Source organism: Megalobrama amblycephala, linkage group LG16 (assembly GCF_018812025.1).
Source record: "Megalobrama amblycephala isolate DHTTF-2021 linkage group LG16, ASM1881202v1, whole genome shotgun sequence".
In the NCBI taxonomy this organism is placed as follows: Eukaryota; Metazoa; Chordata; class Actinopteri; order Cypriniformes; family Xenocyprididae; genus Megalobrama; species Megalobrama amblycephala.
Genome location: NC_063059.1, coordinates 30,202,748 through 30,219,015, shown reverse-complemented (window position 1 = coordinate 30,219,015; position 16,268 = coordinate 30,202,748). Strand labels below are relative to the sequence as shown.

The window sequence follows — 16,268 nt, the reverse complement described above, 5'->3', positions numbered from 1 at the left end:
ACTACTTCTGTGTTGTTGTTTCCGACTTCAATTCCGACTTAGGACAAACTTGGAGGAATGTGTTTCTCAGGTACACTTGAAGGCTGTAATACACTCCTTACAACCCGCAACAAAAATGTTAAATGCCTGCGATACTCAGAAAACGATTCAATGAAGGATTCATTCTCTTAAAAGATTCATTCAAAACAACGATTCGTTCTCGAACGCACCACCGCTGGAGAGCAGCCGGAACTGACGTACATAGAATATGAAGAACTGAATGATGTGGCAAAAATGAAACGAATTATTTAACATTTATTAGACTTCTCATACCGGCGCTTATAAATCAAATCTAAAATATTAAGTATCTAAACGCTTACATACACCAAATTAGAGCTTCGCTCGTCGCCCGCTTGATTAGCAAAATCGCTGAAATCGCGAATGTCCTTCCGCCGCAAAGTCCGCGCTGCTGCTTCCGGATTGTCAGTCTGAGCTGTTTCCGCCGCCATTGCGGGTCTGAGCGAGTCCCATCCGTGCAGAGAGGGGAGGAAAAAAACATCAACCATCTGGCGGATTGGCTTGACACGACGAAAACACGACATTTTCATTCTTTGTCGAATATAACCAGCAGTCCTGCATTTGATCTGTTTTGAATCGTGGGTGTCCGCGGAGAGGAGGTCGTCGCTCGCTAAAGCTAGTGAGAAATTTTGCGAGGAGTCCGGCCGGGAGGATTGAGAACAGAAAGCCCAAACCATGGCTCAGATCCTTCCTATCCGCTTCCAGGAGCACCTGCAGGTGGGTTTTCACTACAGCTAAATATTAACATGTTAATAATCGGTAGCTCTGCTGTAACAGAGGTGACAGTGCTTGTTAGCTTTAGCGCTAGCTCAATGAATGACCTCCCATCCATTTCAATGGCTGTGTCTCAAAAACTCGCGAGCTACCTCTTTGAACGTTTCAATTAAATTCGCCATAAAAAAATACTAAACAAAAGTTCGAACCCGCAAATGAGACCCCGAAAATACTAATGTTCAGTTTGTGGTACTGGATAGGCAGGTCACTAGGTTTTTAGACACAGCCAATGCAGGTGGATGCAGTGAAAGGATTAAAGCAGCTTTATAAAGCGGCATTCATGCTGTGATTTATTGTCGCAAATGTGTCGGTTGAATTAAACCTGACTCGGATTGTCCACGTTTACCGCTTAAAAACGTTTCTTGACAATAATTAACACGAAAATTAAAATTCTGTCATCGTTTATTCACCCTTAAAAACGCTTATAAATATTGCTGGGTATTTTGACAGATTTCACGAATCGATTCCGATTCAGAAGATCTTGTTTCGGTTCAAATTTGATTCTTTTGGATATATTTTAGGCGTTTTCCATAGTAAACTCCCTTAAAATAAATCTATTTCGGATAGTGTGTATATAGATGTTGTGTATCAATATTGATGTATATATTTAAAAGATTTGAGTGCTAAATCATGAATATTTGTTTCTTAACTGGCTTGACTTGAGTCATTACAGTGTATTGTGTCATTGCACAGGTGCATCTCAGTGGGGGAGGATGAGATTGTGCCCATAGTTCCTTATTTTTATCACAAACCCCCTGTAAACATTGAATTAAACTTGCAGCAGACACATTTATTACCTGTGTTTAAATAATGCATAGCTGGACAGCATTTTGCGTGCCAAAAATGCTGTGTAGGTAGGCAGTTCACTAGCTTTATAATCCTTCGTTTATAAAGGTTTCATGAACAAGTACTGTATCTAACGTTGCTAAATATTGTCTGTCCACCTCTTACAGCTCCAGAACCTGGGCATAAACCCAGCAAATATCGGGTTTAGCACCCTCACGATGGAGTCAGATAAGTTCATCTGCATTCGGGAAAAGGTGGGCGAACAGGCCCAGGTTGTAATCATTGACATGAGCGACCCCAACACGCCCATCCGCAGGCCCATCTCTGCAGACAGTGCCATCATGAACCCAGCCAGCAAAGTCATTGCTCTTAAAGGTAAGACACGGGGTTGTTGAAGACATTTGAAAAGTGGGGGGACACGTTAAGGCATGGATTTTTGAAATTTAATGATAATTTTGGGGATGATATAGAAATTTCCTGCAACCCCCTCCCTCCCACCCACTGAATAGATAACATGACTACACTTTTGGCTGACTGTGTTTCTCATCGAGACAGTTTAGTGTAACATAGTGTATTACTTTTGTCTTGTCAAATGACATGGTTATTGTTAAATACCCTCCATATTTCCAACAAATATGTCCATCTCTGTCTCGTTACGTATTAAATCTTCTTGCTGTAATTTTTTGGTAAGAATAGCCTTTAAAATGCTCATTGGAAATGTCTTGCCGTCATAAATGCTTTGTCTGTTCTTGCTTGTTTTTGTTCTTTTTTATTTTTTGTTTCTTACTGCTTTCTTATGTTTGCAGACGGTGAGTTCAATTTCATCTATCCTGAGTTGTGGGATTTTGAATTGTGAAATGTGATGTTGATGTTGAATGATAGGTTAGCCATATAAGGAGGGGGTCGGGATTGTGTAAAATGCATGTAACATTACGACAGCCTGTATTCCTATTGTTTAGCATAAATTTAAATCAATTTTGTTGTTGTTAGTCGAAACAACAATATTTAGCTGAGCTCTTTAATTTTTTTAATTTTGTTTTGGCACTTGTCAGACTACTGTTAATGCAATGCAAAGGTCTACTATGTCTGTAAACTGATAGATTTGCAAGGAAACTTTCTAGATATATTTAACTCTGCAAGTCAACTGTAAGAATGAGAAGTGGATTATGACCTTGAAAATAGTAAGATCACAATAAATACTGAATATTTTAAGATTGTCTTATAGTTGCAGTTCTGATTTGTACATAATTATGATTTTGGAAATCTTGTGTATGGCCATTAGAGGCTATAACATATACACTACTGTTCAAACGTTTGGTGTCAGTAAGATTTTTTTGTTTTGAAAGAAAGAAATTAATACTTGCATTCAGCAAGAATGCATTAAATTGGTCAAAAGTGACAGTAAAGACATTTATAATGTTACAAATGATTTCTATTTCCCTTAAGCTATGTTCCTTTGGTTTTTCTATTCATCAAAGAATCCTGAAAAAAGTGTCACGTTTCCACTAAAATATTAAGAAGCAGAACTGTTTTCAATATTGATAATAGGAAATGTTTCTTGAGTGACAAATTGGCATATTAGAATGATATTTGTGACACTGAAAACTGGAGTAATGATGCTGAAAATTCAGCTTTTCCATCACAGGAATAAATTACATTTTAAAACATATTAAAATAGAAAATAGTTACTTTAAAATTTAATATTCCACAATATTACTGTTTTTACTGTATTTGTGATCAAATATATGCAGCCTTGGTGAGCATAAGAGACTTTTGAGCTGTAGTGTGTGTGTGTGTGTAATATAAATATATAATAATATAATATATATTATAATATAATATATATATATATATATATATATATATATATATATATATATATATATATATATATATATATATATATATATATATATATATATATATATATATATTGAATCCACTGAGCACAGAAATTTAATATAATATACATTTATTTCACAGTAATGTTTCACCTATCGTGACATAATTGCTTACCAGGCCAGATGTAATAAATAAATAAAATAACAAATTAAATTACTAACAATAGTTCACAAACATTATATAAAATATACGGTGACCCCAAAATATTTGGACACTTAATCACTTTTTAAACATGTTTTTACTGATCAGATATGATTTCTTAATACGGTTCCATTTAAACTTGCCCACTCCGCAAAACGAATATTAATCCGATCTTAAATTCCCGCGCTATATGCAAACTTAATTTAAAGTTCACGTCAACGGACGCAACAGATATGCGCTGCATTTTATCTATCATCAGCTAATTTCAACATCAAAGGCCGCAATAGGAGAGAGCGGCATCAGCACTGGTAAGATCATTAAGTTTTACTACTTTTAATGAAGATGATTGTGTTTTGACCGTCTTATTTTCAGTTTCATTTGCGGCAATTTGCGCGTTGGCTTTCTGAAGAGATACTCCGCTCATCTGCAGCGATGTTTGTTGGAGTAGTGCTGTCATATCTGACTATAACGTCATATAGCCTATAACACGCTCTCACATGTTTGTTTTTAACCTTTTGGTTGGAATAAAATTTACATATGTGGTAAACCAGATGCATTTACGCTAGTTTCATCTGGAATGCGTCTCAAACCAACTCCTGAAGTGGTTTGAGTGATCGTATTTAAATCCGTTTCGAAAGTGGAGAGCATTTACACCTGGTCTTTTCATGATTGGATAGATAAGAGAAAACGCATGAAGTGACCAGGCGTAAACAGGCTCTAAATGTCACATTAGGTATCAAATCAAGTGGCATCTGCAAACAAATCATACTTTCTCAGACATCATTTTGATTTGGCAATTGACAACCAGAATGTGTCAACATACTTTTTGTCTTAATTTTAATTACATCAAATTATTTGTTATGATTCTTCTTTTTCTTTAAAATAAATTCTATACAATTTTCATGTTAATATTTTTTTGCAGTGAGATTTATACATTTAAGTGTGTCTTTAAGTGTCCTAATGCATTTTGGGGCCACTGTATGTCGATAAAAAGAATTATACAGATCAACAGATTTAGCAAATTGTGGTCCATATTTTAGAAGAGAAAAGGCTTTAAATGTGTTTATACATGTTTAACAAATTGTATTCCCTCATACTTGAGGTAAGGTGATGATATCTGTTATTGCAGATGGGAATAACATTATGCTTTTGAGCATTGCATTTTTTGAGTAGAGACAGAGTTGTTTACTAATTAATAATTGATAAGCATATTAGGTTTAGAACATCACTAAAAATGGTCAAACTAAGTGCAAAAAAACTTGGCTTGATGTTTGTAAATGTTTGCAGTGTTTGTCTTATAGTTGTTCTTTTTGCATTGTAACTGCTTTGTCATGTTTTCCATATTTGTCTTTACAATTTAACATACACATCATGCTATTAGCATTACACTTGATGTCTGTATGTTAACTAATTTAAATCACACCATTCATGAACTAGAAACAAATATTGCCGTTTTATTCAAATGACCTCTGTTCCTGAATTTCAGCGGCAAAAACCCTTCAGATTTTCAACATTGAAATGAAGAGCAAGATGAAAGCCCACACCATGACCGAGGATGTTACATTTTGGAAGTGGATCTCTCTCAATACCGTAGCACTTGTGACAGACAATGCGGTCTATCACTGGAGTATGGAAGGAGACTCGCAGCCCATCAAAGTCTTTGACCGGCATTCCAGTTTAGCAGGCTGTCAAATTATTAACTACCGCACTGATGCCAAACAAAAATGGCTACTTCTCATTGGAATTTCAGCACAGGTACGAATAACAAATATTTTGTGGATTTAAATCCATGCACAGTAACCTGCATGTCAACGTGGTTGTCGTTTTCCTGCTGAAATGCCTTTTTAAAACCTTTTTCTGTCAGCAAAACCGTGTTGTGGGCGCAATGCAACTTTACTCAGTGGACAGAAAGGTGTCGCAGCCAATCGAAGGCCATGCTGCTGGATTTGCTCAGTTTAAAATGGAGGGAAACGCTGAGGAATCCACACTTTTCTGCTTTGCTGTTCGGGGACAAGCAGGAGGAAAGGTCTGGTTATTCTTTATAATGAATGTCAATGTTGAAATAACGCTAATTATGTTTAAATTACTGTAAATTTAATGCCAGTCTTGTATTTTTTTTTTTTCCCCCTTGTAGTTGCACATTATTGAGGTTGGAACACCTCCAACTGGTAATCAACCTTTTCCAAAGAAAGCAGTTGATGTATTTTTCCCTCCAGAAGCCCAGAATGATTTTCCAGTTGCCATGCAGGTATACATAGTTTTATGAATATTATTTAATGAGTATTATTCAAATTTGTCTTTTGGGGCAGTTATGTTAAACCACACAATTTCTATGACCAAAAGAAAAAAAAAAAATTATATATATATATATATATATATATATATATATATATGTGTACTCAAGATTGAATTCATGAGAATGAGACAAGATTTTTATACCATATTTTTAAGAAATCCTCAGTGACGAATTACTTGACTAGAAAAAAATAGTTTGCAGGTGCATTTGAGCTAATCATCCTGAAATAAATGCCATTTCAATTGTACTTTCTGAGTATAAATTGTCATATGCAGTAAAAGACAACAAAAGACTAGCTTCTCTCCTGTATGATTTCAGAACTTTTGACCTCCTAACTGTACTCCTTTCCACAAATTGATCATAGAAATAAAAACAGTGTAAATAAAACTGAATACAGTTTTCTCTTGGTCTTAAGTGCAAACAGTAAGTGCAACCATAATCAAAGTACTCTCTCAAAATTTATAGTGCAAATAGAGACCAAATTTTTCTTCAAGCTTGGTACTGAGCTAAGAGATGGTTACAACTACACAGCCCAGCCTAAGATAGCTTTTATATTTGCATGCATCAGAGAGCCGCTTTCCAAATGTGGGGTATTGAAATTGCGTTTGAATGCGCGCCTGCGTTTTAATTTCGGTTTCGCAATCAGGCGTACTGTGTGAATAGGAAACAGTGGTGCTGAGCACGCATTCTAAAGATAAGACATTTGTCAGACGCTTTGGCTATGTGCAACGAATCCTCTGCCATGGTCTTGTCAGTCATCTCGTCATGTGTTCAGTAAACTCAGAGACCTACTGCACTATGTACAACTCTGCAGCTCGTGTTGGATGAATTGGATGGGATTGAATGGGACTGTTATCCAATTGAATTAAGTGGTTTATATATATATATATATATATATATATATGTGTGTAATTTATATATAATAAACATTTATATTATTTATTTTAACAGTAACTTTAAGTAACAGTAATTTTCAGTTTTGGAGACTCACTCTTGTCTTTCCCATCTTGTCTTCTTCTAGATAAGCTCCAAGCATGATGTTGTCTTTCTCATCACCAAATATGGCTACATCCACTTGTATGACCTTGAGACGGGCACCTGCATCTACATGAACAGGATCAGTGGAGAGACCATTTTTGTCACCGCCCCTCATGAAGCCACATCTGGAATTATTGGCGTGAACCGGAAGGGACAGGTACCGACTACTTTGTCTGCTGTTGTGGACAGTAAAAAGAAAGGGGTGCTTTATTTTAGCTGGAACATTAAGGGTTGTTTAGTCAGCGCATTTGAATGGACCAGCTGAGCTTGTTCCAGACACACACCAGGGGTTTGTTTCCATATAGTTGGCCCCAGTTTGAGCTGCCTTCTACATGTGCAAACAGACTAGCTTGTGTTCTGTAATCTACTGTAACAGGATGCCATCAGTTGATGAATTATTTTGGAGCTCAGACCCAAATGACATTAAATATGCAGAGAGAGTGCGTAGAAATGTGATCCCTGCTCATTGTTATTCTTCCGTTTGTTTTCCCCTCATCATTAGAAAAACCTCCCCGATCAAACCACAAGACCGTCAGTACAAACTAGGACTGGACGATATATCGAATATTCACAATGCATTTATGATTATTTAGCTGCCAATATAAAATGAAGCAACACTGTTAATATGGCATTAAATTTTAATGCATTAATGCATCCTAAAGGTTGTCACTCTTTTCTCAATCTTTTCTTTTCTCGTGAATCCAAATGTAGTTTTATTTCACCCTATTCCAACATAAGTCTTTGTGTACATGCAGTCCATAATGCAATAGGATGCTGTTACTGGGGATGAAGGCATCCCTGTAAATAACATCATTCGCTGATCCCTCGACACGTACAGTGAGAACAGCTTGTGACACTCAGTAGGAGGTAGAGACGGCCGCTGTAATCCTCTTTCCGAGTCTGCGACGCGTTCGCTCGGCTTCAGTCGCTGACTGATGACCGCTTCAGCTCTGTGCTGCAGACTTAAATAAGTGCATAATGGGATACCGGCCCATTCATCTTACCCTGAGGGTCGCTTTGGATCCTTATGGGTCCAGATCAGCATCATTTGCAGCCAATCAGTGCATTATTAGGTGCTTATGAATAGAGATTAGCCAGTATTAGAACTTATGTGGTAATACAACAGAGATTATGGGCTGGTCTTGGCACACAGATTTGTTTATCTGAAGAAGCCAAACAAACTTCACAACAAGCATTAATGATAGAGAAAAGACGCATAATATAAGAAAGGTAGCTCAGCAGTGGCGTATGTTATGGGTGTTAAGTTGAAAAATGTAAAAATAAAGTAAATTAATATATTAAAGAATTAAATTAAGTTTTCAATTCACTTAATGTTGTTAAAAATAGAACAAATATACAATTTAATTTTTTCAAGTATCTATTAGTATCAAGTAAACAGTCAAAAGAAATGTTTATTTATATATATATATATATATATATATATATATATATATATATATATATATATATATATATATATATATATATATATATATATATATATATATATATATAGTATTGGGAAAAAAATGACTTAAAATTTTGTTATATTGCAAAAAAAGTGAAAATATGAGATCAGTTTCTTCTAATAATTATTCTTTTTGTTCTTGTTAAAATCAGTTCCATCTTTCTGTTTTTTTCCCATAAATGTTGTTGCCAAATGTTTTCGATTTTTTTTTTTTTTAATCGTAGTATTTGCAATGCTTAAGTCTCTAAATTCATTCGATTAAAAACCATTTCTGTATGCTACTGTTCAAAAGCTTGGGGTCTGTTTTTCCCCCTCAAAATAAATACATTTTAAAATATAATAATATAAAGAATAGTTCATTTTTAAATTGTAATATTTCAATATTACTGTTTTTTTATATTTTAGTACTTCTGGTCCAATAGATGCAGCCTTGGCGAGCATAAAAGATTTCTTTCAAAAAACATTAAAAAATAATTTCGACCCTATACAAAATAATATAAAATTCAATGTAATTAGTAGTGTGACTTTCACTGTCAGTTTCTGCATTCTGTGTCTGATACAATATGTTTGTCATATGCTGTTTATCAGGTGCTGTCTGTGTGTGTGGAGGAAGAAAACATCATCCCTTACATCACTAACGTGCTGCAGAACCCTGACCTAGCCCTCAGGATGGCCGTCCGCAACAACCTGGCAGGTGCCGAGGAGCTCTTCGCCCGCAAATTCAACAATCTGTTTGCTAGTGGCAGCTACTCTGAAGCTGCCAAAGTGGCTGCCAATGCGCCAAAGGTACAGCAGACTGCATCTCATGACATGATGCATCATTTTAGTCTTTGTCAGGCAAATATTGAGGTTTCTGATTTGCTGTTGTTTTCATGCAGGGCATCTTGCGCACTCCAGACACCATCCGTCGGTTCCAGAGTGTTCCTGCCCAGCCTGGTCAAACATCTCCCCTGCTGCAGTACTTTGGGATTCTGCTGGACCAGGGCCAGCTGAACAAGTTTGAGTCATTGGAGCTTTGCAGGCCCGTCCTGCAGCAAGGCCGCAAACAGCTCCTGGAGAAATGGCTGAAGGAAGACAAGGTATATCGTCTTTTGAATATAAATATGTAGCAATAATAGATAATCCAATGTCATATAAATAGTCGTATGATAGTTGAAAATACAGTATTACCAAAGATACAAAAAAATGACAGAAGATACCTTGAAGCTGGGTCACATATTTCTCTATATGATTAATTCTATTCAGATCTAAATTTAATTTTTAAAAATCGGTAACCTGTTATCATAAACAACCCAGAAAGTTTGATTTTGGGATTAAAAACCTGCTGTTTTCGCTTCTTGCAGCTGGAGTGTTCTGAAGAATTGGGTGATTTGGTGAAGTCTGTGGATCCAACTCTTGCTCTTAGCGTTTATCTAAGAGCCAACGTTCCCAACAAAGTGATCCAGTGTTTTGCAGAGACCGGGCAGTTCCAGAAAATTGTACTGTATGCAAAAAAGGTGAGTTTAAATGTGTTTCCTGGCAGTATACTTTACACTGGTCCATAAACAGTCTGAGAGATTTCAAATTTGAGCTCCATCCTCTAATGCGTGGCCATCTGTGTGCAGGTTGGCTACACTCCAGACTGGATCTTCCTGTTGAGGAACGTCATGCGGATCAGTCCAGAACAAGGCCTGCAGTTCTCACAAATGCTCGTTCAAGATGAGGAACCTCTGGCTGACATCACTCAGGTCTAAGAACATATATCTTGTATTTATTTTTATTTATTTTTTATAAAATTTTAATTTCAGACTGGATATAATTACATACCGTGAAGGGGAAAAAAAATATTTTGGTGCTCCAGACTAACATTTGAGAACAGTGGCACCGGTGCCATCAAGTTCTACAGATTTGGTAGCACTGCACATGTAATATTAATGTTACATGTTTTGTATCTCAGAAAAGCACATTTGAAAGTAGCTTGAGTTGGATATAGTTTTATTTTTGTTAAAAAAAAACAACATCTGTAACATCTGTACAACTTGTAACCTCATTTTTATTGGGTAAAATTTAAATATTCTGAGTAGTCTGAGTTAGGACTGTACTCTTATTAAAACTGGTCTTCCATCGTATAATACATTTAGGATCATGATAATCACAGGTTAAACCACACATAGCACCTCACTACCATGGTAAAAAGTAACTGGTTTCTATGGTGTTCATGAAAAGTAGCTTGGTATAAATTCAAATGCACAAAAATGGTTATAACTTAAAAACAATACTGCAATTATATTCCATTACTCCTTTAATGCATGTCTACATTAAAGCTGCAGCCCTCTAGTGGTTAATAAACAGAACTGCATGCGTCTTGCGGACGAACATTGTAGCCGGAGCTACTTTTCTCTGTGTATGTCTATAGCGAGTCATGCAGTTACTGTGATTCTCTGCGGCGGGTCCTGCCAGTCCAGTCTGAAATAGTCCGAATATAAACACTTATTATTATAAGTGTACCATAATGATTCAGGGTAAGACAAAAACACGATTTGGAAAATGGATTCATTTTGTACATTCTCATTATATAATTTTTGTAAATTTTGAACACAAAAAAAGTTACGGACAGCAGCTTTAATAATATAATAAAATTCAATGTGAATATCCCACATTTCTGCCACAATACCATGGTTACAGATAGTGTTACTGCAGTAAATCCATGGTAAATGTTGGTGATTTGTGGATTGAAAAGCCTAACTGGATCTTTGTGGTAGAACAGAAATGGCAGCGCTTATAAAATAGGCAAATTGGTAACAAATTTGGCAACAGTGCAACCTTCAGCAAAATTCAGTCACACCGGAAGGAAAAAGTCTGGAGCCCTGTATTTCTTTTATTTACTAAAAGATTTTTTTTTTTAATCCTACAGATTGTGGATGTGTTTATGGAGTATAACCTGATCCAGCAGTGCACTTCTTTCCTGTTGGATGCCCTGAAGAACAACCGCCCCACCGAGGGTCCTTTGCAGACTCGTCTGTTGGAGATGAACTTGATGCATGCCCCACAGGTGCTTACTACACACAGCAGCAATGTACACTTTGATTATTTTGCAAAGCTTTGTATCATAACATGGTTTTTGTCATTATATTGTCTTATTCAGGTGGCAGATGCAATCCTGGGGAACCAGATGTTCACTCACTATGACCGGGCCCATGTGGCTCAGCTGTGTGAGAAGGCGGGTCTTCTGCAGAGAGCTCTGGAGCACTACACTGACCTGTATGACATCAAACGGGCCGTGGTCCACACACACCTGCTCAACCCAGAGGTAAGGCCCACAGTCTGCTTGAACTTTTGGACCTGATGCTACTGTAGCATTCATTTCAGTTCACCAAAACACTGTGATGTTGATGGTTGTTTGTAACATATCTGGTCCACATCTGATCATGGCGTTTAATGGTGGGTAATATGTTCTGCTCTGGTTGCAGTGGCTGGTGAACTTCTTTGGCTCTCTGTCTGTGGAGGACTCTCTGGAGTGTCTGAGAGCTATGCTTTCTGCCAACATCAGGCAGAACCTCCAGATCTGCGTCCAGGTGGCCTCCAAGTATCACGAGCAGCTCTCCACCCAGTCGCTTACAGAGCTCTTTGAGTCCTTCAAGAGCTTTGAGGGTAATAATGCTGAAATCGGTTTCAATGCACCACAATTCATATATATGTGTGTGTGTGTGTGTGTATATATATATATATATATATATATATATATATATATATATATATATATATATATATATATATATATATATATATATATATATATATATATATATATATATATATATATATATATATATATATATATATATATATATATATATATATATATATATATATATGTATATGTATATGTATATATATATATATATATATATATATATATATATGTATGTATGTATAACAACTCACTATGTGTTGTAGCCTATAGAATGCAGTTATATGCCCCTAAAATTCAAAATATTGGGGCAAAAATGCCCCTGTATGAGTTTTTGTATCATATTTATATCATATGATATAGTTAAAGGTTTAGTTCACCCAAAAATGAAATTTCTGTCATTAATTACTCATCCCTCAAGTTGTTTCAAACCCGTAAGACCTTCGTTCATCTTTGGAATACAAATTAAGATATTTTTTATGAAATCTGAGAGGTTTTATTATCCTCAATTGAAGTGAACGCAATTACCACATTCAAGGTCCATAAAAGTGGTAAAGACATTGTTAAAATAGTCATCGTGACTACAGTGGTTCAACCTTAATGTTATGACGAGAATACTTTTTGTGCGCAAAAGCAAAACAAAAATAACTGATTTATTCAACAATTTCTTCTCTTCTTGGTAAAACAAATTTTCTTGCATTAAATCTAGTTAAAAGCAAATGAACCCAATATAGAATTTTTCATGTAATAAAAATATATAATTTATGATTATAAGAATTTAATTGAATTATTTTTATTTATATTCACCAATATAACAGCACATAGAAATAAACAAATATATATATATTTTTTTTACTATAGATACATGATATTTGTGTACAATATTTGGTTATTGGTGTATTAGAGATTTTTTTTATTTATCGTTGTTTTATATTCTGTATTTTATTGCGCACTCTAATTTCTCGTTTTATTTTTTATTTACAAAAATATTTTTGATATCAGACATTTATCGGTTATCAGCCATAACATGTTTAATAACAAGTAATTAATGGCTTGTCGGCATCGTTCGGATTTTAATATCAGTGCATCCCTATTTTTACAATATTAGCGAAGTGAATTTGAGTGATGACCAAAAAATCATTGAACAATTTTTTTAAAATTGATTCTTTGAAATGGACAATTTGAACTTAATCATGGAAATGAATCAGATGTCAAGCACATTATATGATAATTTGCTCCGCAGGTCTGTTCTACTTCCTGGGCTCCATTGTGAACTTCAGCCAGGATCCGGAGGTTCACTTCAAATACATCCAGGCTGCCTGTAAAACTGGTCAAATCAAGGAAGTGGAGAGAATCTGCAGAGAGAGCAACTGTTACGATCCTGAGCGTGTGAAGAACTTCCTCAAGGTATGGCACCTGAAGGGCTCTTAAATTTTTTTTTTTAAGACTTTTATCAAGCATCTTAATAGTGCATTATGTTAGTAAAATCAATAATTTGCTTTGTCTTTAACAGGAAGCAAAACTGACCGACCAGCTGCCTCTCATCATTGTGTGTGACCGCTTTGACTTTGTCCACGACCTTGTGCTCTACTTGTACCGTAACAACCTGCAGAAGTACATCGAGATCTATGTTCAGAAGGTACTTGAGGCCTGATTATGACAACTCTTGTGATCAAGCAATCATATCGGCTCTCTGTTCCTGTAGCAGTGGGTGATGACTGACTGACTGACTGATTGAGTGATAAACTGTTTTTGTCAGGTCAACCCCAGTCGTTTACCTGTGGTGATTGGAGGGCTGCTGGACGTGGACTGCTCTGAGGACGTCATTAAGAACCTCATTCTGGTGGTCAGAGGGCAGTTCTCCACTGATGAGCTTGTTGCTGAGGTGGAAAAAAGAAACAGGTTCGACACTGCTGCTTTAAGACATTGTCACTGTTTAGGGATTTTTTTTTTTCTTTTATAAGAAATTTTATATTTTAAATAATATAATGGGGATCATATCTAGTTGTCAATGTTTTTTTTGTTTTGTTTTTCCCCCTCAATGATCATTATGTAGATAGCAGAGTGGCCAATATAATATAACAAATGAGTAAAATATTTACACAGTGCAATTTATAGAAATATAGAAAATGTTCAATTATATATATTTTTTTAAAGAAATAATTTTATTTAGAAAGTCTTAAGCATTAAAACATTGCGTCACATCTGTTTACATAAAGATATCAAAAAATAATTTTGATGGCGGATTGTATTGTATGACAAATTAACGCTAGAGATTACACTGTACAGAAATTGAAATCTACAGGTAACGATCTAAAGGTAAGGATCATGTGACACTGAAGACTGGAGTAATGATGCTGAAAATTTAGCTTTACCATCACGCATAAGTGACATTTTAAAATATATTAAAATAAAAAACAATTATTTTAAATAATAAGTTTGTTAATAAATAATAAATGTTTAAATAATAAAATTTCACAATGTTTTTACAATATTTTTGATCAAATAAATGCAGCCTTGGTGAGCATAAGAGACTTTTAAAAACAAAATATTACTGACCCCCAAACTTTTGAATGTAGTGAACATATAATATATATAAATAACACTGTAAATCTGCTAAATGGGCACAGTGATCTTAAACTCTCAAATATTTGTTGATTTATTTCCTCTATCACTAATCATATTGTCATATTAGTCTATAATCATATTGGTGTTGTTATTAGTGTTTTATATTGTTGACATTGTTCTGATTTGGCTGATGGTCCAAAATTGACTGTTTTGATCTGTATAACAGACTGAAGCTGCTTCTGCCGTGGTTGGAGGCCCGCATTCACGAGGGCTGTGAGGAACCAGCTACCCATAATGCCCTAGCTAAGATCTACATTGACAGCAACAACAACCCCGAGCGCTTCCTCAGAGAGAACCCCTACTATGACAGCCGTGTAGTGGGCAAGTATTGCGAGAAGAGGGACCCCCATCTGGCCTGTGTGGCTTATGAGAGAGGGCAGTGTGACCAAGAGCTCATCCATGTAAGGAACAATGGTGCTTTTGTTTTAGTGTTTGTTGCATTTTAAGGAATTTTGTTCTGAGCTTGTTCATTGCAAATTCAGTTCCTACAATGAAAGAAAACTGCTATAAATGTTTTTTCTTTCACATTCATAGGTTTGCAATGAGAACTCACTCTTCAAGAGTCTGTCCCGATACCTTGTGCGTCGTAAGGATCCTGAGTTATGGGCTAGTGTGCTTCTGGAAAGCAACCCTTACAGGAGACCCCTCATCGATCAGGTGCAAATTAGCAAATGATAGAAAAGTCAAGCTTTGAACTTTATTCACAACCCATTTTATTTCCTTAATGGCACATTTTCAAGTAGAATGGGACAACGTAAAAAAATGTCCAGATGGTTGAAAGGGAGGGGCTAAAAAATAAGAGTGATTGGTGATCTCATCAGAAAAGGAACATTGTTACAGTGTGTTTGCAAAAGACTAGGAATAGCATTATGTTAATGCATTAAGAAATAAAATGGGGCCTATTTTGATTTCATGCTGACTTTTAAGTACATTTATGAGTTAAAATGTCAAAAAGTGCTTCAAACATAAAGATTAAACTCAACTTATCCTCCCGCCTATGCAAGGTTGTGCAAACTGCCCTCTCTGAGACCCAGGACCCTGAAGAAGTCTCTGTTACTGTCAAAGCTTTCATGACTGCTGACCTACCCAATGAACTCATTGAGCTCCTGGAGAAGATCGTCCTGGACAACTCCGTTTTCAGCGAACACCGGTAATTTAATCTGGTAGAAACATTTGAGAGGTGACAGAACATAAAATGATATCCATAAATGCCTTTTAGGGTGTTAAACATTTGCTTTTCAATTATTTGTTACCCAGGAACCTGCAGAACCTCTTGATCCTGACGGCCATCAAAGCTGACCGCACACGCGTCATGGAGTACATCAACCGCCTCGATAACTACGACGCCCCAGACATCGCTAACATCGCCATTAGCAATGAGCTCTTTGAGGAGGCTTTTGCGATCTTCAGGAAGTTCGATGTGAACACATCAGCAGTGCAGGTACATCTTATTTGTCAAATGTCATCTATGGCCTAAATATATTCTATACAAAGTACATGAATGTAAA

General features: G+C 35.9%; 1 protein-coding gene across 4 annotated transcripts in view; it reads left to right on the top strand.

Moving 5' to 3' along the window:
- Positions 1-215: 215 nt before the first annotated feature.
- Positions 216-16,268, top strand: part of cltcb (clathrin, heavy chain b (Hc)) — a 33,617-nt gene continuing 17,564 nt past the window's right edge. For 2 of the 4 annotated variants that reach the window (XM_048160460.1, XM_048160457.1), the window contains exons 1-21: positions 216-774; positions 1,785-1,992; positions 2,424-2,426; positions 5,147-5,415; positions 5,525-5,686; positions 5,795-5,908; positions 6,978-7,151; positions 9,051-9,248; positions 9,341-9,541; positions 9,806-9,958; positions 10,067-10,189; positions 11,356-11,493; positions 11,587-11,751; positions 11,912-12,092; positions 13,376-13,539; positions 13,646-13,771; positions 13,892-14,034; positions 14,927-15,161; positions 15,295-15,417; positions 15,765-15,910; positions 16,018-16,201. In XM_048160460.1, the coding sequence (XP_048016417.1) occupies positions 733-774; positions 1,785-1,992; positions 2,424-2,426; positions 5,147-5,415; positions 5,525-5,686; positions 5,795-5,908; positions 6,978-7,151; positions 9,051-9,248; positions 9,341-9,541; positions 9,806-9,958; positions 10,067-10,189; positions 11,356-11,493; positions 11,587-11,751; positions 11,912-12,092; positions 13,376-13,539; positions 13,646-13,771; positions 13,892-14,034; positions 14,927-15,161; positions 15,295-15,417; positions 15,765-15,910; positions 16,018-16,201 (3,252 nt within the window). In that variant the 5' untranslated portion in view covers positions 216-732. The remainder of the gene's footprint in view (positions 775-1,784; positions 1,993-2,423; positions 2,427-5,146; positions 5,416-5,524; positions 5,687-5,794; positions 5,909-6,977; positions 7,152-9,050; positions 9,249-9,340; positions 9,542-9,805; positions 9,959-10,066; positions 10,190-11,355; positions 11,494-11,586; positions 11,752-11,911; positions 12,093-13,375; positions 13,540-13,645; positions 13,772-13,891; positions 14,035-14,926; positions 15,162-15,294; positions 15,418-15,764; positions 15,911-16,017; positions 16,202-16,268) is intronic. The other 2 variants (XM_048160459.1, XM_048160461.1) reach the window with 2 other exon arrangements.